We start from the raw sequence: 18,658 nt of genomic DNA on the forward strand, positions 1-18,658 counted from the left end.
CAGTTACCTGGTTTGCACATGATGTTAATGTGCCAAGGGTGGAGAACTTCAGACCCGGGGGGCCAAATGCACATGTGGTCTGTGGTCCTCTGAATTCACTGCTCTGCATCTATAGCTCTGCTTCGCCCCTTAGCCAGCCGGGATGTACCTTTCAACTCTTGATAATGCCTCCTCCCTCTTTGGTAGAGGGCAGATAGTTGTGTGTGTTACAGATATAACTTCCTGTACAAAGGCAAAAGTTGCGCTCCTTGTTTGACCCACCTTTGCCTCTCTCACCCTGCCCAGCCCTGGCATGTGGCCCCTGGAAGGCGATCCAGGAGGAAATCTGGCCCTTGGTCTGAAAAACAGTGGAAGCTTCCAAACTGACAGTTGCGCAAGAGCATGCAAACCTAAGGCCTGCCCACATCCCACTGAACTATGCTATGCCATCTATGACATCTGTCATTCCTGGCCATTGGCCACGCCAGTAGGGGCTAATGGGAGTTGGAGTTAAGGAATGGTTGAGGGAACTATGGATATAGTAAGAAAAAATAAAGACCTTCAGAGAGATGTTATCACAGCTGTAGGGCATGTGCACATTTCCCTTCCCTTTGATGGGATCTCAGCACTTGAGATGCTGTTTAGATTTGTTTATCACCCATCACCCCCCTCCCATTTGCTAGTGGATTCATTGCTACAGAGTTCTTGTGTATATGGTGGCATACAGGTACTACTGGCAGTGTTGATTGTCTCCCCCCCCAATCCCCCCCATGCAATTATGGTGCTTTTTTAAAAAAAGAAAAAGGGGTCTTTTTTCAGGGGTACTCAAGGTTACACAGTACCGGAACCTCTTTTCCCCAAACTGTTCAAAGTATTACACTTACTGTAACAATTTTATGGTGATTACTGGTACCATATTTGCTTTAAAAAGAAAGCACTGAAAATAGGGGTTGCTTTTTAATTTTATCGCTTTATTTGTCAGGACTGAAAGCAAAGCAAAGAACTTCCCCTCTCTCCTTACAAATTAAAACTGTCTTCCACTTTTGCTCAGTATTTCCCTCGAAGAATATTGCTTTCACATCCGTAGCGTACATTTGGCAGGCATCTAAAGTACATGATCCCCCCCCCCCCAAGATTCATGGGAGTGGTCGAATGGGAGGCATTCTTTGACAGCGTGTCTGTCTTGCTGCTGCTGCTGCTGCATGTCACTGTTCCCTGTTTCTGTGTGTCTGTGAGGAGAATACAGGACACTGCAAAGGACACAGGGTGTTATGAAGGTGCAATAAGCCAGAGAGTGGTCCCTCCCTATAATGTAAATAGAGAGACTTCTTTTCAGGAGATTTCTGTATAAGAACACTTTGCTGAGGTGGAAGTGGGGACTAAGTGAGGTTGGAGTGGAACCATGTTTGCATGAACACGAGAATGTAAAATATGCTCTCCATTTAGATATTTATTAAAATAATTTATTCATTTACCCAGAAGAGTCATTAGGCTTTTTTTGCTGTAAGCTGCTTCCTACATTGTAAGAAGTGGGTCATGAGACCCTTGATCCCTCCTTGAAATACAATCTGAACCAAACGGGTGAGGCAGTGAAGAGTTTATTGATTACAATACGTTCTTGCAGGAGGGCGGGGTCCAAAGTAGCTGATGTTCCCTATACTGGAAGCCCAGCTTCCCTCCCTCGTCTCCCCATTGGCTGGTCCTGCTCCTTCCCCCAGTTATCAGAGGAAAGGAAAGAGGCTGGGGCGGGGGGGAGAAACTTCTCCTTCCTCGCCAGAGTCACCTGACTTCCGGCTTCATCAGCGGAGATAAAATCGGGGCTTGCAAAGGAGGGAGGGAAGGGGTCTGCTTCGTCCTAATTAAGCCTCCTAATTAAGCGGGGTGCCTCCCAGGCGGGGGCTCCTATTCCTGCCCCCGCTGCCCAGGGTCGCTGCAGCTGCTGCCGCGTCAGGATTTTGGGTGAGTGCAAAGCCAGCGGCGGGGAAGGAGGGAAGGGGCTTTGCAAGGGGTGGGGGTCCACGATGAGAAGCCCCGGGACGGGGGGAAGAAGAGAAGGGAGGAAAGGGAGCTGTTTCTCTTAATGGGGCCTTGAAGGGGGGGGGGAGGGGGGTTCCCGTTGTGGAAAGAGAGAAGCTTCTTCCTGCCCGGATCTGGTGCAAAGGGATTTGCCTGGAAGGAGGCGGGGAAGGGAAGAGGCTTGGGCATTGATGGGCAGGTTAATAATAATAATAATAATAATAATAATAATACCTGCCCCTCTGGCTGGGTTTCCAGTGTGGCTTACAACTTAGATAAACCATAATAAAAGATCAAACGTTAAAAACTTCCCAGTACAGGGCTGCCTCCAGATGTCTTCTAAAAGTCAGATAGTTGTTTATTTGAAATTGGGAGGGAGGGCATTCCACAGGGAGGGCGCCACCACCGAGAAGGCCCTCTGCCTGGTTCCCTGTAACCTCGCTTCTTGCAGGGAGGGAACTGGCAGAAGACCCTCGGAAGTGAACCTCAGTGTCCCACCTTCCTTCTCTTTAGACACCAGGCAAAAGCATTCCTCTTCTCCCAGGCATTGGGCTCATTAAACAATCTATGGCCTGTCCAGTTAACATGGGTTTAGCCCAGTCTGATTTTGTAGTGACTGCGTCTCCTTATACCTCTTCCAAAATTTAGAAATGCCCCCTTTGGTTAAGTTTCTGCCAATTTTTCTTCTAATATCTTCATAACGGTAGCCTTGTTCACTTAATAGTACTATTTTACATCCCTTTCTAGGTGACCAGTCAACTCTTTGTGCCATTTATTTAATTTTATTACGTTTTACAAGCTCACTAAATGAAAAAAACCTCAACCAACTTGATAGCAATCGCACAACACATTTTAATTTTTTTTATTTTTATTGAATTTTCAAATTATATATATTTTTTTTTAATAAAAATTTTTATTGGTTTTTTCCACACATAATACAAGACAATACAACACAATACAAGACATACAAACATGTAAACACGTATAATTTCTTGACCTTTCTTTTCTTAAGCCTTCTTTCAGCGACTTCCCCATACCTCCCCTTTCTGCATCCCTGTTATCAATCTTTTCAGCATCCCCTAATTTCAATATAACACTTTCTTTAAGTCTTATTTCTCATATCCAATTGCTAATCGCTGCAATTCTATTTTGCGTTACCCAAAACATTTTAGCATTCATTAATTTTACAACAGTTCTTAAGATAGATTTTAAACTTCTTCCAATCTTCTTCCACCGTCTCTTTCCCTTGGTCACGGATTCTGCCGGTCATCTCAGCCAGTCCCATATAGTCTATTACCTTGGTCTGCCATTCTTCCAGTGTGGGTAGTTCTTGTGTCTTCCAGTATTTTGCTAACAGTACTCTTGCTGCTGTTGTAGCGTACATAAAAAACGTCCTATCTTTCCTTGACACCAATTGGCCTACCATGCCCAGGAGGAAGGCTTCTGGTTTCTTCACGAACGTGCATTTAAGCACCTTTTTCATTTCATTATAAATCATTTCCCAGAATACCTTGATCCTTGGGCACGTCCACCAAAGGTGGTAGAAAGTACCTTCAGTTTCCTTACATTTCCAACATTTATTATTGGGCGTGTGATAAATTTTTGCAAGCTTGACTGGGGTCATGTACCACCTATAAATCATTTTCATAATGTTCTTTCTCAAGGCATTACATGCCGTGAACTTTATACCGGTGGTCCATAACTGTTCCCAGTCAGCAAACATAATGTTGTGACCAATGTCTTGTGCCCATTTAATCATAGCTGATTTAACCGTCTCGTCCTGTGTATTCCATTTCAACAGCAAGTTATACATTCTTGACAGATTCTTGGTATTGGGTTCCAATAGCTCTGTTTCTAATTTAGACTTCTCCACCAATTTTCCTGTCCTGTTTGAAAACTTCATTTATCTGATAATAATGAAGCCAATCTCTTACTTTTGACTTCAATTTCTCATAGCTCTGCAGTTTCACTTTTCCCTCCTCCTGTTCTACAATTTCCCAATACTTTGGCCATTTGGATTCCATATTAAGTTTTTTCACTTCCTTAGCTTCCATTGGTGACAACCACCTGGGGGTTTTGTTTTCCAACAAATCTTTGTATCGAATCCAAACATTATACAATGCTTTCCTAACCATGTGATTCTTGAAGCCTTGATGAATTTTTACCTTGTCATACCATATATATGCATGCCAGCCAAATCTGTTGTTAAACCCTTCCAAGTCCAAAATGTCTGTGTTTTCAAGAAGCAGCCAGCTTTTCAGCCAGCAAAACGCCGCTGATTCATAATACAGCTTTAAGTCCGGCAGGGCAAACCCCCCTCTTTCTTTTGCATCAGTTAATATCTTAAATTTTATTCTGGGCTTTTTGCCCTGCCAGACAAATCTAGATATGTCTTTTTGCCACCTCTTGAAACAATCCATTTTGTCTAAAATCTGCAATGTTTGAAACAAAAACAACATTCTAGGCAGGACATTCATCTTAATAACAGCAATTCGGCCTAACAAGGAAAGTCTCAAATTTGACCATACTTCCAGATCTTTCTTAATTTCTGACCAGCATTTCTCATAGTTATCTTTAAATAAATTCACATTCTTAGATGTCAAATTAATCCCCAGGTATTTCACCTTCTTTGCTACCATTAAACCAGTTTCACTCTGAAACTTCTCCCTTTCAGCAACTGTTAGATTTTTATCCAATACTTTCATTTTCTGTTTGTTCAACTTAAAACCTGCTACTTGACCAAATACTTGTATTAGTTCTAAAACTCTTTTCGTACTAGTGTCTGGCTCTTGTAAGGTTAAAACTAAGTCATCTGCAAATGCTCTCAGTTTATACTGTTTAGCTCCGACCTGAATCCCTTTAACCAGCTGGTCCTCTCTAATCATGTTTAGTAAAACCTCCAGGACAGATATAAAAAGTAGTGGGGATATTGGGCATCCCTGTCGTGTCCCTTTTTCAATAGCAAATTCTTCTGTAACCACATTATTTACAATCAGTTTTGCTTTTTGTTCAGAATAAATTGCACTTATACCATTTTCAAAACCTTGGCCTACCCCCATCCCTTGGAGATTCTTTTTCATAAAACTCCAAGAAATATTGTCAAAGGCTTTCTCCGCATCCAAATACCTTCCTTGTTCATCTTTAAATATTAATTTAGGGGCCAACTTCTCCTTTGCATAAATCACCACTCCTCTTTTCTTCACTTTGTCCGATGAAATAAATTCTTGTCCTAATCTTTTATTAATAAGTAATTTTCGATGTACTCTAGTCACATGGGTTTCCTGTAAACAAATCAAGTCCAATTGTTCTTTTTTTAAGATGTGAAAGACTTCTCGTCTCTTTCTAGGAAGATTCAAACCATTACAATTCCAACTTAGAAAATGCAGAGACATCTTGTTATTTATTTGGTTACCCCTCCAACAGCACCAGGGAGATCTTCTTCTGATGATTTTTTGGCTCCAAAAGATAGGTTTGAAATATCTGGTAGATTTTCTAGGTCCGTAGGTTCCGCCGTTTCCTTGAGAAGATCCTCCTCATTCCTTGTCATGAACTGTTCTTTATCTTGCACTGTTTTTATCTTGATTTTCTTTCCTTTGTAGTTAAAAGACAGGCCTTGTGGGAACTCCCATCTGAATAGTATGTTGTTCTTTCTCAGTAGAGTGACCAAATCCTTGTAATGGGTCCTCGCTTCCAAGATATTTTTAGGGATATCTTTAAAAATCTGCACACGCGAGTCTTCAATTTCAAGGGCTGTTTGAAAGTGTAAATTCAAAATCTTATCTCTCTCCTCCTGAGATCTCAGAGTTATAAGGCAATCTCTTGGGCTCTTTCTGTTCTGTTTCCTTCCCAGTCTGAAAGCAGTTGTTATCTTAAATTCCTCCTCTTTCAAGCTGTCCTGCCAACAATCCAGAAATTGTTTTGTCAAATAGTCTATCAAATTATCCTTTTCATTTTCTGGAATCAATCTCAGTCTCAAATTTTTATTTTTTCTCTGTAGTTCCTGTGGAGTTTGGAACTGACAGGGTCAGAACTCCGTGGTGTCCTGTGTCTGGGAAGAAAAGGAGGGGGAGTAGAAGGAGGAGCCTGTCGCAGAGCAGTGACGCAGCGCGTCTCTCTGTTTCCAGACTCACTTTCACTTCTCGCTGAGCAGCAGCTTGGAACAGAAGCTGCGAGTGTGCTCTTGGAGCACAGAGAGAATGTCACCAAGTTCCGATGGAGAGTGACTGTTTTATGGCTTGTAAATAAACGCTTCTAGAGATAAGAACTGAACTGTCTCTGGACTTGATTTATCCCTCATCTCACACGGACGGGACCGCTGCAGCTCTGCTCTCCTGCCAGGTCAACTTCCAGCAGAGCGACGCAGGGAAGTGTGACTGGACGCAGGGGTTTGATTTATGCAAAGGTTATGGACGTATCGCGTTTCCTGACAAGTGTGAGAAGGGAGAAGGCTGCCAGCGTCGGTTTGCTGTAATCTCCTGCCAGGAAAGGGCAGAAGGGAGGTGCCGGAGAGCGGAGCCAAGAGCCAGAAGGAACGGCTGCTTCGGAGGTCCGGCTTGCTGGCAAACTTGTGAGTACGCTGAAGCCCCAGGGGGAGGAAGAATGGCTGCTGCACAGGCACAGCAGAGCCAAGAGAGCTACCCCGGTGAGAGGCTGAATGGGGCCAACTGGGAGGCCTGGTCAAGAGGAGCAAGGGGGTGGTTTGTGGCCACAGGGCTCTGGAGTCTAGTCCTGAAGGAGCCGGCCCCACCCATGCAAGCTACTGCTCTGCTGAGTGAGAGAGAGCAGAGAGAGCTTTGCCTGCTGAAAGCAAGTGTGGACGCTTTGCTGTTGCCCCACCTGGAGGGCGTTAAATCGGCTGAGGCCGCTTGGCAGGTGCTGGGGAGTCTGTGCGAAGGCTCAGCAGGAGCCAAGGGCCGGGACGAAGCCGAGGGCCAAGGGAGCAAGCCCCAGGCCGGAGTGGGAGCCAGATCAGAGGGGGCTCGAGGATGCCCAGAGGGAGCAAGCCCAGAGGGGGCTGTTCCGGGAAGCTGTTTCTCTGCTTCGACACCTCTGTGTGCTGGAGAGCAGCTGAGAGCTGTGGAAGAGAGCGCAGGCTGCACCCCAAAGGCAGTGGGGGGGGCAGGCCAGGCAGGCCATTCCAAGAGCTCTGAGAAAGCGAAAGGCTTCGAAAGTTGTTTGTGCTTTGAGACGACGTCCAACAGCGCTGGGAAGCATCCGCTTGAGGCCCAGGCTGCCAAGGACACTGGCCGGCGTGGAATGTCAACAAAGCAGGTTCCCAGGGCCGGTTCCCAGCATAGACGTGGGAAAGCAGCAGGCCAGGAGAAAAACAAAGACAAGGCGTCTTATCACCTCACAGCTGCGATGGCGTCTCTGAGAAAAGACAAGAGCCTTAGCCGGGGAGAGGCTGTGGCCATGGCAACCGATGGGAGTGCTAGTAACGCCATGGCATCTGTGGAAAACAACCAGAGACACTCTTTATCTCTCGTGATCGATTCCGGAGCCTCTCATTGTCTTGTGACCTCTAGAGGGCTTTTGAGGAACTGCAAGACAGTTAAAACTGGACGCTATGTTACTTTAGCAGATGGGTCTCAAAGACCATTAACTGAAACTGGTCTTCTTTATTGCCCTTTCATAGATCATTGGGTAGAAGCTTTCGTGGTACCAGAGCTTGCCCACTCTCTTTTAAGTGTGCCAGCCCTTATGACTGCTGGGTTTGATGTTTTGTTTTCTAACAATGTGTGTTCCTTTTACAGGAATTGGAAGAAGATCCACAGTGTCCAGAGAAGAGGCACGCTCTTTCTGGTCGAGATGCCCATTGAAGATGGGGCTGGTGGGAAAATGGGGCTAGTGGAAAATGGGGCTAGTGGAGAGTCCATTGACGATGCCCAAGGGCAGTGTGCCAATGTCCCACCACACCATGATTGTTTACACTTATGGCATCGCAGGTTTGGACACGCAGGGTGGTCATATGTGAAGAAGGCCACAGACAACACCATTGGGTGCAGGTTCAAAGCATGTGACAAATACCTAGATTGTCAAGCCTGTAAGCAATCAAAGGTCATAACATGCTCATATCCCAGGTCTGAGAGGAAAACCAGTAAACCCTTTGAACTTGTCCATGCAGATTTGTCGGGACCCATGCCGACACCTTCGTTAGCTGGATCTAAGTGGGTTCTGGTTCTGGTTGACGATTTTACAAAACATGCGTGGCTATTTGCGCTGCAACAGAAGTCAGAGGCAGCTGCACTGATCAGGGATTGGATCACAGCAGTAGAGCTACGGTTCTCTACCAAAGTAGTTTCCTTTCAGTCCGATGGGGGGGGGAGTTTACAGGTTCTGCGCTGCAATCGTTCTTCAGGCAGAAGGGTATCAGTCATCGACTGACGGCCCCCCACTCTCCGCAACAGAATGGGGTTGCAGAGAGGAAGTTTCGCACGCTACAGGAGTCAGCGAATGCTATACTGGCAGACTCAGGTCTGCCACAGCGCTTTTGGGCCGAAAGTTATAGGACAGCATGTTTCCTGCAGAATAGAGTGTTCAATTCCAGTGTAGGAGACACACCGTACTTTCTGCTGCATCGGAAAAAGCCCAAAGTACATTTTCTGCGCACTTTTGGGTCAACGGCTTGGGTTCTGATTCCAAAGGCCATGCGCAGAAAAGGTGAGCCAAGATCCAGGAAGATGATCTTTGTGGGCTATGAGCCGGGTTCAAAGGCGTGGCGCTTCGCATACCCTGCTGGCAACCAGTCCAGGCTGCTTATTAGCGGCAGTGCGGAGTTTTGCGAGCAGAGTGGGTGGAAGCGGCTTCACGGAAATCCGGATATTCTGGTAGACTCAGATGAGGAAGAGGAGGGCGAGGCTGAACCTGTTGCTGATGAGCACAGTCCACAGCCACAGAGTCCAGAGCCGGGATCTCCAAGGGAGATGCTCCGTGTCTCTCCAAAAGGGAGTCCCAGGACCCCTCCACAGGTCTCTGTCAAGTCTGAGCCAAGGAGTGAACCATCCTCGCCAGCAGGACCAGCTGTTCGCCCTAAACGGCGCAGCAGGTCAGAGGGGGATGATTCTGACATAGAGGATAGGAGGGTTGATCCAGGTGAATCAGGCACAGTTCCAGAATTCACGCTGAGGAGGTCAGCAAGATCAACCAAAGGAAAGCCACCTGAAAGGTATGAAGCCACGAGTGTCTGGGTTGGTGTGGCTAGATGTGAACCTGAATCCTTTGAGGATGTTCAGAAGTTGCCTCGGGAAGAAGCCAGCAAATGGCATGAGGCGATGCAGAAGGAGATGAACTCAATGGAGTCTCTTGGAGTGTTCTCACTCACACAGCTGCCGGCTAACCAGCAAGCTGTTGGCTGCAGATGGGTTTACCGTCTTAAACCCACAGAAGCAGGAGAGCCACAGTACAAAGCGAGGTTAGTGGCGCGTGGATTTACACAGAGACGCGGAGTCCACTTCACAGAGGTCTATTCGCCGACCTCAAGGGCGGAGACTTTGAGAATGCTGTTGGCAATAGCAGCACAGAGAGGTTGGAAGGTGAACCATTTTGATGTAGATGTCGCCTACCTGAACTCAGATCTCCAGGAGGAGTTGTACATGCGTCCTCCTCCAGGGTTCGAAGTCAGTGAGCCAGGCGTTGTGTGGCGGTTGCACAAATCCATCTATGGGTTGCGCCAATCTGCCAGGAATTGGAATATGTGCCTACATGAAGCCTTAGAAAAGCTAGGTTTTAAGAGATCTCTTGCAGACAGTTGTCTTTACATTAGAGATTCAGGCTTGCAACAGCAAGTGGCCCAGGTGTTTGTTGATGACATCTTGTTGATGGCAAGGACAAGTGAACAGGTGGAGAAGTTTGCTAAGGAGCTTGGTAAGCGGTTCAAGCTGAAGCAACTTGGAGATGTCAAGTCCTATCTAGGCGTAGAAATCACAAGAGCCAGTGATGGAAGCTTTTTGCTTCGCCAGAAAGGTAAGATTGAGCAGTTGCTTGAGAAGTTCAGGATGTCTGATTGTGCAGGTGCCAGATCACCCATGGAGGCTGGGTACGTGAAGGAGTGTCAGCAAGTAGAACGCGTGGTGTTCGAAAACACTGAACTCTTTCAGTCAGCTCTGGGTAGTCTGTTGTATCTGTCACAGTGGAGCAGACCAGACATAGCGTTTGCTGTCAATCTGCTCAGTAGAGAGGCATCAAGTCCTAGTGTGCAGGCCTGGAATGGTGTTAAGCGGGTGCTACGTTACCTGCAAGATACCAAAGACTTTTGCCTCAAGATGTCAGCTGAGGGTGATGTCAAGCTGACCGCCTGGGTGGATTCGGATTGGGCTAACCTTGAGGACCGCAAGTCAGTGTCAGGCCTAGTGGTGAAGTTTGGGGACTCAGTGATTGGGTGGAGGTCCCGGAAGCAAAGTCTCATAGCGCTTTCATCTACTGAAGCTGAGTTCAGTGCGCTATCAGAGGTTTGCAGAGAACTGGAGTTCTATGTGTGTTTGGTCGAGGAAATCTGTGAAGAGAATTGTCTGCCCGTTGTGGTGCATGAAGACAATCAACCATGCCTTAAATTAGCTGAGACAGGGCAATTCAAGGCGAGGACCAAACATTTGGACATACGTTTCCAGAATGTATGTCAGAGCGTTCATGAGGGGCTAGTTGCTCTGAAATACTGTCCCTCAACAAAGAACCTCGCTGATGGTTTCACAAAACCATTAACCTTCCAGAAGCACGAGGAGTTCTGTGAGGGTCTGTGTATGGGGAAAGCATTGATGGCTACTGTCTCCAGACGCAGGACAAGAGGGGGTGTGGAGTTTGGAACTGACAGGGTCAGAACTCCGTGGTGTCCTGTGTCTGGGAAGAAAAGGAGGGGGAGTAGAAGGAGGAGCCTGTCGCAGAGCAGTGACGCAGCGCGTCTCTCTGTTTCCAGACTCACTTTCACTTCTCGCTGAGCAGCAGCTTGGAACAGAAGCTGCGAGTGTGCTCTTGGAGCACAGAGAGAATGTCACCAAGTTCCGATGGAGAGTGACTGTTTTATGGCTTGTAAATAAACGCTTCTAGAGATAAGAACTGAACTGTCTCTGGACTTGATTTATCCCTCATCTCACACGGACGGGACCGCTGCAGCTCTGCTCTCCTGCCAGGTCAACTTCCAGCAGAGCGACGCAGGGAAGTGTGACTGGACGCAGGGGTTTGATTTATGCAAAGTTCCAATAAAGACAGGGCAGCATCATGTTCTTCCAGCTTTTTACAGACTGGTACTATCTTTTCCTGTATATTTCCTGCAGAAAGTTTTGCTTCCTCTGCCGAAATTTTTGCCTCCTCTGCAATCTTTCTAGTTTCTCATTCTCTTGAACTAATTTATTTATAGTCTCTGTATTCAGGTCCAATTTTGTTGATAATTCATTCAACTGTTTGGAATTTTCAGTGCTCTGCTTTGTTAGCGCTTCTAGAGTTTCATTTATCTTGACTAATGCCTTTGTTATTGTTACTGTATCCATGGAGGGAGTTAAAGAGGCTGCAGGTGGTACAATTGAACCTCTTCTCTTTTGTTCAACTTTACTCTTAGCCCTTGTTATTCTCTCCTCTGTTGGACCACTCATATCCCAAGGTCTTTCCCACGAGAATCACTTTCAGCTGGAAATTTCCACAAGTCTGTTCCTTACAGTAAAAAAATAATGGCTATTTTCCTACAGCCTCTAGATGGAGCAGTTCAAAGTTTCCAATACAAAATAGCAAAAGTTCCCTTCCTAGGTAAACAAAGGTAGCAACCAAATATCCAATATCTTCCAAAGTGTCAAATTGTATCTTTCCAAAGTTCTAAAGTTCCAAACTTATAGCAAGTCTTTAATTGTAATCCAGCAAAGCGCCTACTTTGTAGCAAGTCTCAAATGACAGTTCTCAGTCCCGGTAACTCACTCCCTGGCAGTCCTCCCCAAGGGTTTAAAACGGCAGAACTTTCTCCTTCTAAGCTTCTTTCATGCAGGTAAAACAGATCATAAATCTTCCCCCCCTGCCCCTGCCTGCTAAGGGGGGGAACTGAGTCCAATGCCTGAGTCCGTCACTTTTAAAACGCTTTCTGTCAATTGCAGCTTCTTGTTTCGATGCTTTATTTACATGCAGTCCGGAGAAGGCAGACTTCCTTAATTTTTACCTTCTCCGCTTTCAGCCAAATTGTAGTTATTTCCTTTTAAATTTGTTGCTCATTCTTACTCACGGTGATCCAATTTGTAATCCAAATGTCAGGAAGAAGTCGGCGCTCTCCGTCAATGGCGACGCGGCTTCACTTCACGGGCTGGGTAGCGGCTCTCAGCACCGCGCTCCCCGCTGCCACTCCGGAGCCTTTAAAAAGGCTCCTTTGCAGTAAAGGGGGGCGCTTAAGGTGCCCGCCGAGCCTCCTTGCTCTCAGGCTTCTGCGCCTGAGATTTTAGGGGTCCCCGCTTCGCCGTAGCGGTCAGACCCGAACTCGTGAAGAAGCCTCCCTGAGCGGAGCTCAGTGAGAGGCGGCCATTAGCGCTGGCGCCAACCGGAAGTCTTGAATATTCAAATTATAACAACAAATTTCCACAAATCTTAATTGAAAGATTTCTATATCCGTATCTCTCCCCTCCCTCCTCTTTGGCTTCCCCCATATTTCCGTATTGATTTATTAAACAAATTCTATACTCTGCTGATTTTGCTTCTTATATAGTTGTCAAAACCTGCCAATGAGTCCATATCTTTATACTGTCTTTTTATATAGTTTATAAATGGTTTCCACTCTTTTTTGAAATCAATGTTGTCTCTCTCATGTATTCTCTCTGTCAGCTTAGCCAGTTCCGCATAGTCCATAAGCTTGGCTTGCACTGCTTCCTTTGTTGGCGTTTTCTGTTTTCCATACTTGTGCTAATAAAATTCTTGTTGCTGTTGTCACATACATAAACTATGTCCAATTTCCCTCTCATGTATCATGATCTAAAATTAGAAGCAGGAAAGATTCTGGTTTTTAAACAAAGGGTTCTTTCAACATTTTTTCAGTTCATTATATATCATTTCCCAGTATTCTTTAAAGTACCATCTTTCTCTTTACATCTCCAACATATCTTGGATCCTGTTTTATGCATTTTTGCAGTTTTTCCAGTGTGATATACCATCTATATATCATTTTCAAACACAGTGGTACCTCAGGTTACAGACGCTTCAGGTTACAGACTCCTGCTAACCCAGAAATAGTACCTTAGGTTAAGAACTTTGCTTCAGGATGAGAACAGAAATTGTGCTCCGGCGGCGCAGCAGCAGGAGGCCCCATTAGCTGAAGTGGTGCTTCAGGTTAAGAACAGTTTCAGGTTAAGAACGGACCGCTGGAATGAATTAAGTACTTAACCCAAGGTACCACTGTAATTTTCTCTTAATGATATACAATCTGTAAACTTTACATTTGTTTTCATAAACTTTCCCATTCCTCCAACTGTATATTAAGCCCAACATCCGGAGCCCATTTTATTTGGGCCGATTTTACCTTCTCATCTAAAGTCTCTCCATATAGCAAAATGTTATATGCTTTCTTCAATAATTTGGTATTTCCCTCCACAATTTCCTTTTGAAAGTTTCAGATAGTATAGCTGAACCCCCTTTTATTATCTTCTTTAAATTGCTCATTAATTTGTCTGTGACGCAACCAACTTTGTAAAGTACCTTTCAAGTTTTCATAACTTTTAAATTTCAAACCTTTCTCCTCTTCTATTAACAAATCTCTATATGTTGGCCACTTTCCTTTTTTATTACCCCTCCAGCTACACAGGGTCTAATCCTGCCAGACTTTGTTGGATGTCTCAAAAATTTCCAAGGTGTTGGATATTCAAATTGCAGAGCTTGTCAAAACTGAGAGGCAACTATTTACAAATCCTGTTCTTTCAGCAAAGCAGAAATTTTAGGGTTAAAAATACATTTGCTTTCACTCAGAGGCTGTAATGTAGACTTTTGGGGGCTTTCATCTCATTTCATCTTATTCACAAAACGTCTCTGCAGGGTTCTCCCCTGAATAGCGGAAGCACGGCTTCCATTTTTAATACTTCACGCTTTGAAGTTCAAATTTAAGTCCAAATATTTTTAATTCCTCTCCAAAAGCTTCTTTTTATTTTAACTTATAACAAAAAATCTGTCACTTCAGAGGGCGGCTTTTAGGCTTTGGATATTCATGTGTGCGTTGGAGCCGACAGCCCACCTCGACCGTCTTCCCCTCCCCGACCCGCTGCTGATGCAGTTGCGGGAGCCGGTTTGACGGAAGACCTGGGGCTCAGCTGGACCCCGTTGGAGCCCCACTCTTCTGCAGAGTTTTGTGAGGGCTTTTCTTTTTTAGCCCTAAAACTTCCCCTCGGTCACCTGAAATCCCCCTAAAGGCTCCGTCTTAACTCGGACGAACCCCCAGGTGACGCCATTTGCTCCACCATCCAGACCGGAAGCCCATAATCACCAAGTCAACTCTTTGTGCCATTTGTTTAATTTTATTACGTTTTGCAAGTTCACGAAATGAAAGGGGGAAAAAACCCCAACCAACTTGATAGCAATCACATAACACACTGACAAATGTCCTGCTTATTTATGTCGTAATTCTTCCTAAAAGTTGTATTACATTCTACTTTAAATTACAGTGGTACTTTAAATTACAGTGGTCCTTTCTTAACCTGAAACTGTTCTTAACCTGAAGCACCACTTTAGCTAATGGGGCCTCCCGCTGTTGCCGCACCGCCAGAGCATGATTTCTGTTCTCATCCTGAAGCAAAGTTCTTAACCCGAGGTACTATTTCTGGGATAACAGAGTCTATAACCTGAAGCGTCTGTAACCCGAGGTACCACTGTATCTTTCCATTGATATAAATTTTTATGATATTACTCCATAAAAGGGTGGTGTTATGAGCCATCAAACCCCAGAAAAACACTTTCTCCATGGTTTCCACAATTTTGGCCACTAGTGTATGTTGTCTTCTAAGTCCAAAAGCACACATGCACACGCAGAACACACATAGAAAGAGCAAGCAGGGCTCCAAAGTGCTTCTCTTGAGAACTTGCCATCTAAGTTGTTTACTCACGGCAAAAACTCCCTATTTCCCAAAAGGACAGGAGGGGGAGGTCTCTCCCCCACTTTTAACCCACCCCACTCCCACCGCACGGGAGAGGTCTTGTTCATTCACAATCCCTGGATCCACCGCCTCTCCCAGGGGATCCAGATGCAAGCAAGGTGCTTTCTTCTTCTCCATTCAAGGGCCACCCATGTATTCAAAGCAGTCCTTTGCAGATTAAGACTTAAGTTCAAAATAAGTACAAAAACCCGACAAAAAGACTCACGGGTTTATAGTGGCACCAGCTTTCCTAGTCAAGATTCCACAATGTCAGACTGTAGCTCACAAAAGCTTAAGCCATAATACATTTATGAGCCTTTATGGGCTGCAGAAGATGAATAAACAGAAGCATAGTTAATCTATGGACTTCCACCCTACAAGAGACTGTGACGACCAGCAACTTAGATATCTTGAAAAAAGGGATTAAGCTGATTTCTGTGCTCTGCCCTCGTAGTCCTAGGCAATAATGCTTCTTAATACTATTTTCTGGAAAGCACAGGAGGGCAGAGGGCTCTTAAGCTGAAATGTTGCTTGCTGGTTTCCCACAGGCTTCTGCTTAGCCACTGTGAGAACAGGATGCTGGACTAGGTGGGTCTTTGCCCAATGCAGCAGGCTGTTATTAGGTTCTAATATATTGCAATAATTTTACACTTACACGTGGCATAAGAACACTTCGGTTTTACTTCTTACTCATGGGAAAGACTGCTATTGGAGCCTGTGATCATTTCCTCACTTGAAAAAGAAAAAGACAGAAATGTGTCTTATAAGCCAGTTCCACCGTAGATATCTACTATAAAATGATGGTGCTTTCTTAAGTGTGAATGGAGTGATCATGGGTTTCTCTTGCCATTATCTCATCTGCATTCCTAAAAATTTGGAATATGGAGAAGGTGCACATGGGGATTGACGTGTGTTCAGTTCCTTTCTTGTCTTTCCTAAAAGTCTAACAGGATTCTCTCTCTGCCCCAAACAGGGGAGGAAGATGATGGTCAGAATTCTACGTAGAGGTCTGTGAAATCAGTGGGAAGAGCAGAGAAGCCATTTAAATGCAGGGAATGTGGAATGTGCTTTAGTCACTGTGGAAGAATGAGGATACACCGACGAATAAACACGGGGGAGAAACCGTTTGAATGCATGGAGTGCGGAAAGAGCTTCACTCAAAGTGGTAAACTTAGAATACATCAACGAACTCACACGGGGGAGAAACCATTTAAATGTATTGAATGTGGAAAGAGCTTCAGTCAAAACGGAGACCTTAGAATACATCAACGAACTCACACAGGGGAGAAACCATTTAAATGTATTGAATGTGGAAAGAGTTTCAGTCGTAGTGGAGACCTTAGAATACATCAACAAACTCACACGGGAGAGAAACGGTTTAAATGTATTGAATGTGGAAAGAGCTGCAGTCGTAGTGGTCACCTTAGAATACATCAACGAACTCACACAGGGGAGAAACCATTTAAATGCATTGAATGTGGAAAGAGCTTCAGTCAAAGTGGGACACTTAGAATACATCAACAAATTCACATAGGGGAGAAACTATTTAAATGTATTGAATGTGGAAAGAGCTTTAGTCATAGTGGAGCCCTTAGAATACATCAACGTACTCACACGGGGGAGAAACCGTTTCAATGTATTGAATGTGGAAAGAGCTTCAGTCAAAGTGGAAAACTTAGAATACATCAACAAACTCACACGGGGCATAAACCATTTAAATGTGTTGAATGTGGAAAGAGCTTCAGTCAAAGTGGAAACCTTAGAACACACCAACTAACTCACACAGGGGAGAAACCATTTAAATGCATTGAATGTGGAAAAAGCTTCAGTCAAAGTGGAGCCCTTAGAATACATCAACGTACTCACACGGAGAAACCATTTAATTGTATGGAGTGTGGAAAGAGCTTTAGTCAAAGTGGAGGCCTTAGGAAACATCAGCTAACTCACACAGGGGGGAAACCACAGATGTAGGGAATGTGGAAAGAGCTTAAGACGGAGTGGAGACCTTAATATTCCTAAGCAAATTCACAAAGGTTAAAAACCATATAAATGTATGCAACGTTGCACTCAATGTTCACTATTTAATTTACGTCAAGAAACTCATAAAGGCAGAAATCAATTTTAAATACATGGAACCTGTGTGATGTTTTGGTGTTTGTATTTAAATTTGTATACACATATATATGTATTTAAGTCATGAAGGTCACATATACTTGATGTACAAAAGAAGTTGCAAGTTGTTGCTAGATTATCCAGGGGGAGAGTGTGAATCTGGAATGCTCAAGGCGTGTGATGAATCTGTTGAGTTTTGACTCCACCCATCACTGCCAAAATGATGGGCTGCCCTTGTCTTGTGGATCAGCATCTGTCAGGCTTCAGGGAATTGGCTTCCTTCCCCCTTGGTTGTAGATAAGCAGAACAAAGGAAAAGGAGACTTCTTACCAGTTAGAAACTTTAATGATCCCAGCAAGGGGACAAAGAACCCGTCTTCTAGGAATGGCGGTGCTCCGAATGAAGAGGTCCAGTCCCTCACATCCCTAGTCACCCCTGCCACTTCTGCGTCTCGTAATCTGAGCTAGTTCCCTCTGTACTTTCTGTCCTGTCACTTTCGCTGCTCTCCTTGACCTTGGGGAGAGTGGATGGATGCTTTCCAGAGACAGTGAATCTATTAACTCTCCCCCCCTCCAGAGTTTCTTCTGCAAGCTGTTCCCCATCCAGTATTTCCCAGCTTCTGCCTTCTGAACTATGTTCCTCTGCAAATCACTTTTCCAAATCTATACAGTCCTCCTGCTCCTGGGAAGAATCAGGGGAGGGGGATTTTCCCACAAATGCCCCGGTGCAGCTCTCCTCAGCTGGGTCCCTGGTTAGGTTTTGGTTTAGGGGAGAAAGTGTGGGACTAGGCCGGGGGGGGGGGGGAGAGAAGGGTAGATAAGTAGAGGGGATGCTTTTTCCGTGCAAGGCTAGTTCTTGTTTCTCCCGAGTACGCGCCTGTAATCAGTGAGCGTGCATTTAGCAGGAGAGCGTCCCTTTGTCTCGGCGTGTAAGATGCTTCAGGAGGCCCTAGAGCGAAGCGTGTGTATCGCACATGCACTGTGAGAGCAATGGTGGAGGAATAGCAAATAACTGTCAGGGTGCTTAAAAGGAGGCTGTCGTTTTGTGAGAGGGGGTGGGGGGAGGAGAGTTTTAGTGACGCTGAACCGGAAGAGCCAAGCGCACCTACAGGATACATGTGCTTGCTACTCTGAGTTTGAAGATGGGCAGTGGGAGTGGCACGTGCTTCTGCTGAAAGTAGATCTAGGGAAGATTAAGTTAATTGCAACCTTAAACACACTTGGGTCCCATTAAAGAGGCTGCTTATGAGTCCGGAGGAACATCGCCCGGCTGTGAGGTGTAAAGTCCACCACTCCCTGCAAGGTCTTTTCCACCTGGCCAAAGGGGTGGGGCCCAGACTCGCCCAGCTCTACTATGTTAAATATGAATTCTGTCATCAACCTTTGTACTGTTTTATTTTGAAATCTTTAAGATAATATTTTTGTTTTTTGTTATGTTGCTTTGACTGTATATTCTATATTTCACATTTTTCAGGT

General features: G+C 45.1%; 1 protein-coding gene across 1 annotated transcript in view; it reads left to right on the forward strand.

The window, feature by feature from the left end:
• Positions 1 to 1,731: 1,731 nt before the first annotated feature.
• LOC128408744 (zinc finger protein 91-like) overlaps positions 1,732 to 18,658 on the forward strand; it is a 37,644-nt gene continuing 20,717 nt past the window's right edge. The window contains exons 1-2 of the mRNA XM_053378768.1: positions 1,732 to 1,938; positions 16,045 to 17,039. Of these exons, the coding sequence (XP_053234743.1) occupies positions 16,134 to 17,039 (906 nt within the window). The 5' untranslated portion in view covers positions 1,732 to 1,938; positions 16,045 to 16,133. The remainder of the gene's footprint in view (positions 1,939 to 16,044; positions 17,040 to 18,658) is intronic.

This window comes from Podarcis raffonei, chromosome 2, assembly GCF_027172205.1.
Source record: "Podarcis raffonei isolate rPodRaf1 chromosome 2, rPodRaf1.pri, whole genome shotgun sequence".
Taxonomy (NCBI): Eukaryota; Metazoa; Chordata; class Lepidosauria; order Squamata; family Lacertidae; genus Podarcis; species Podarcis raffonei.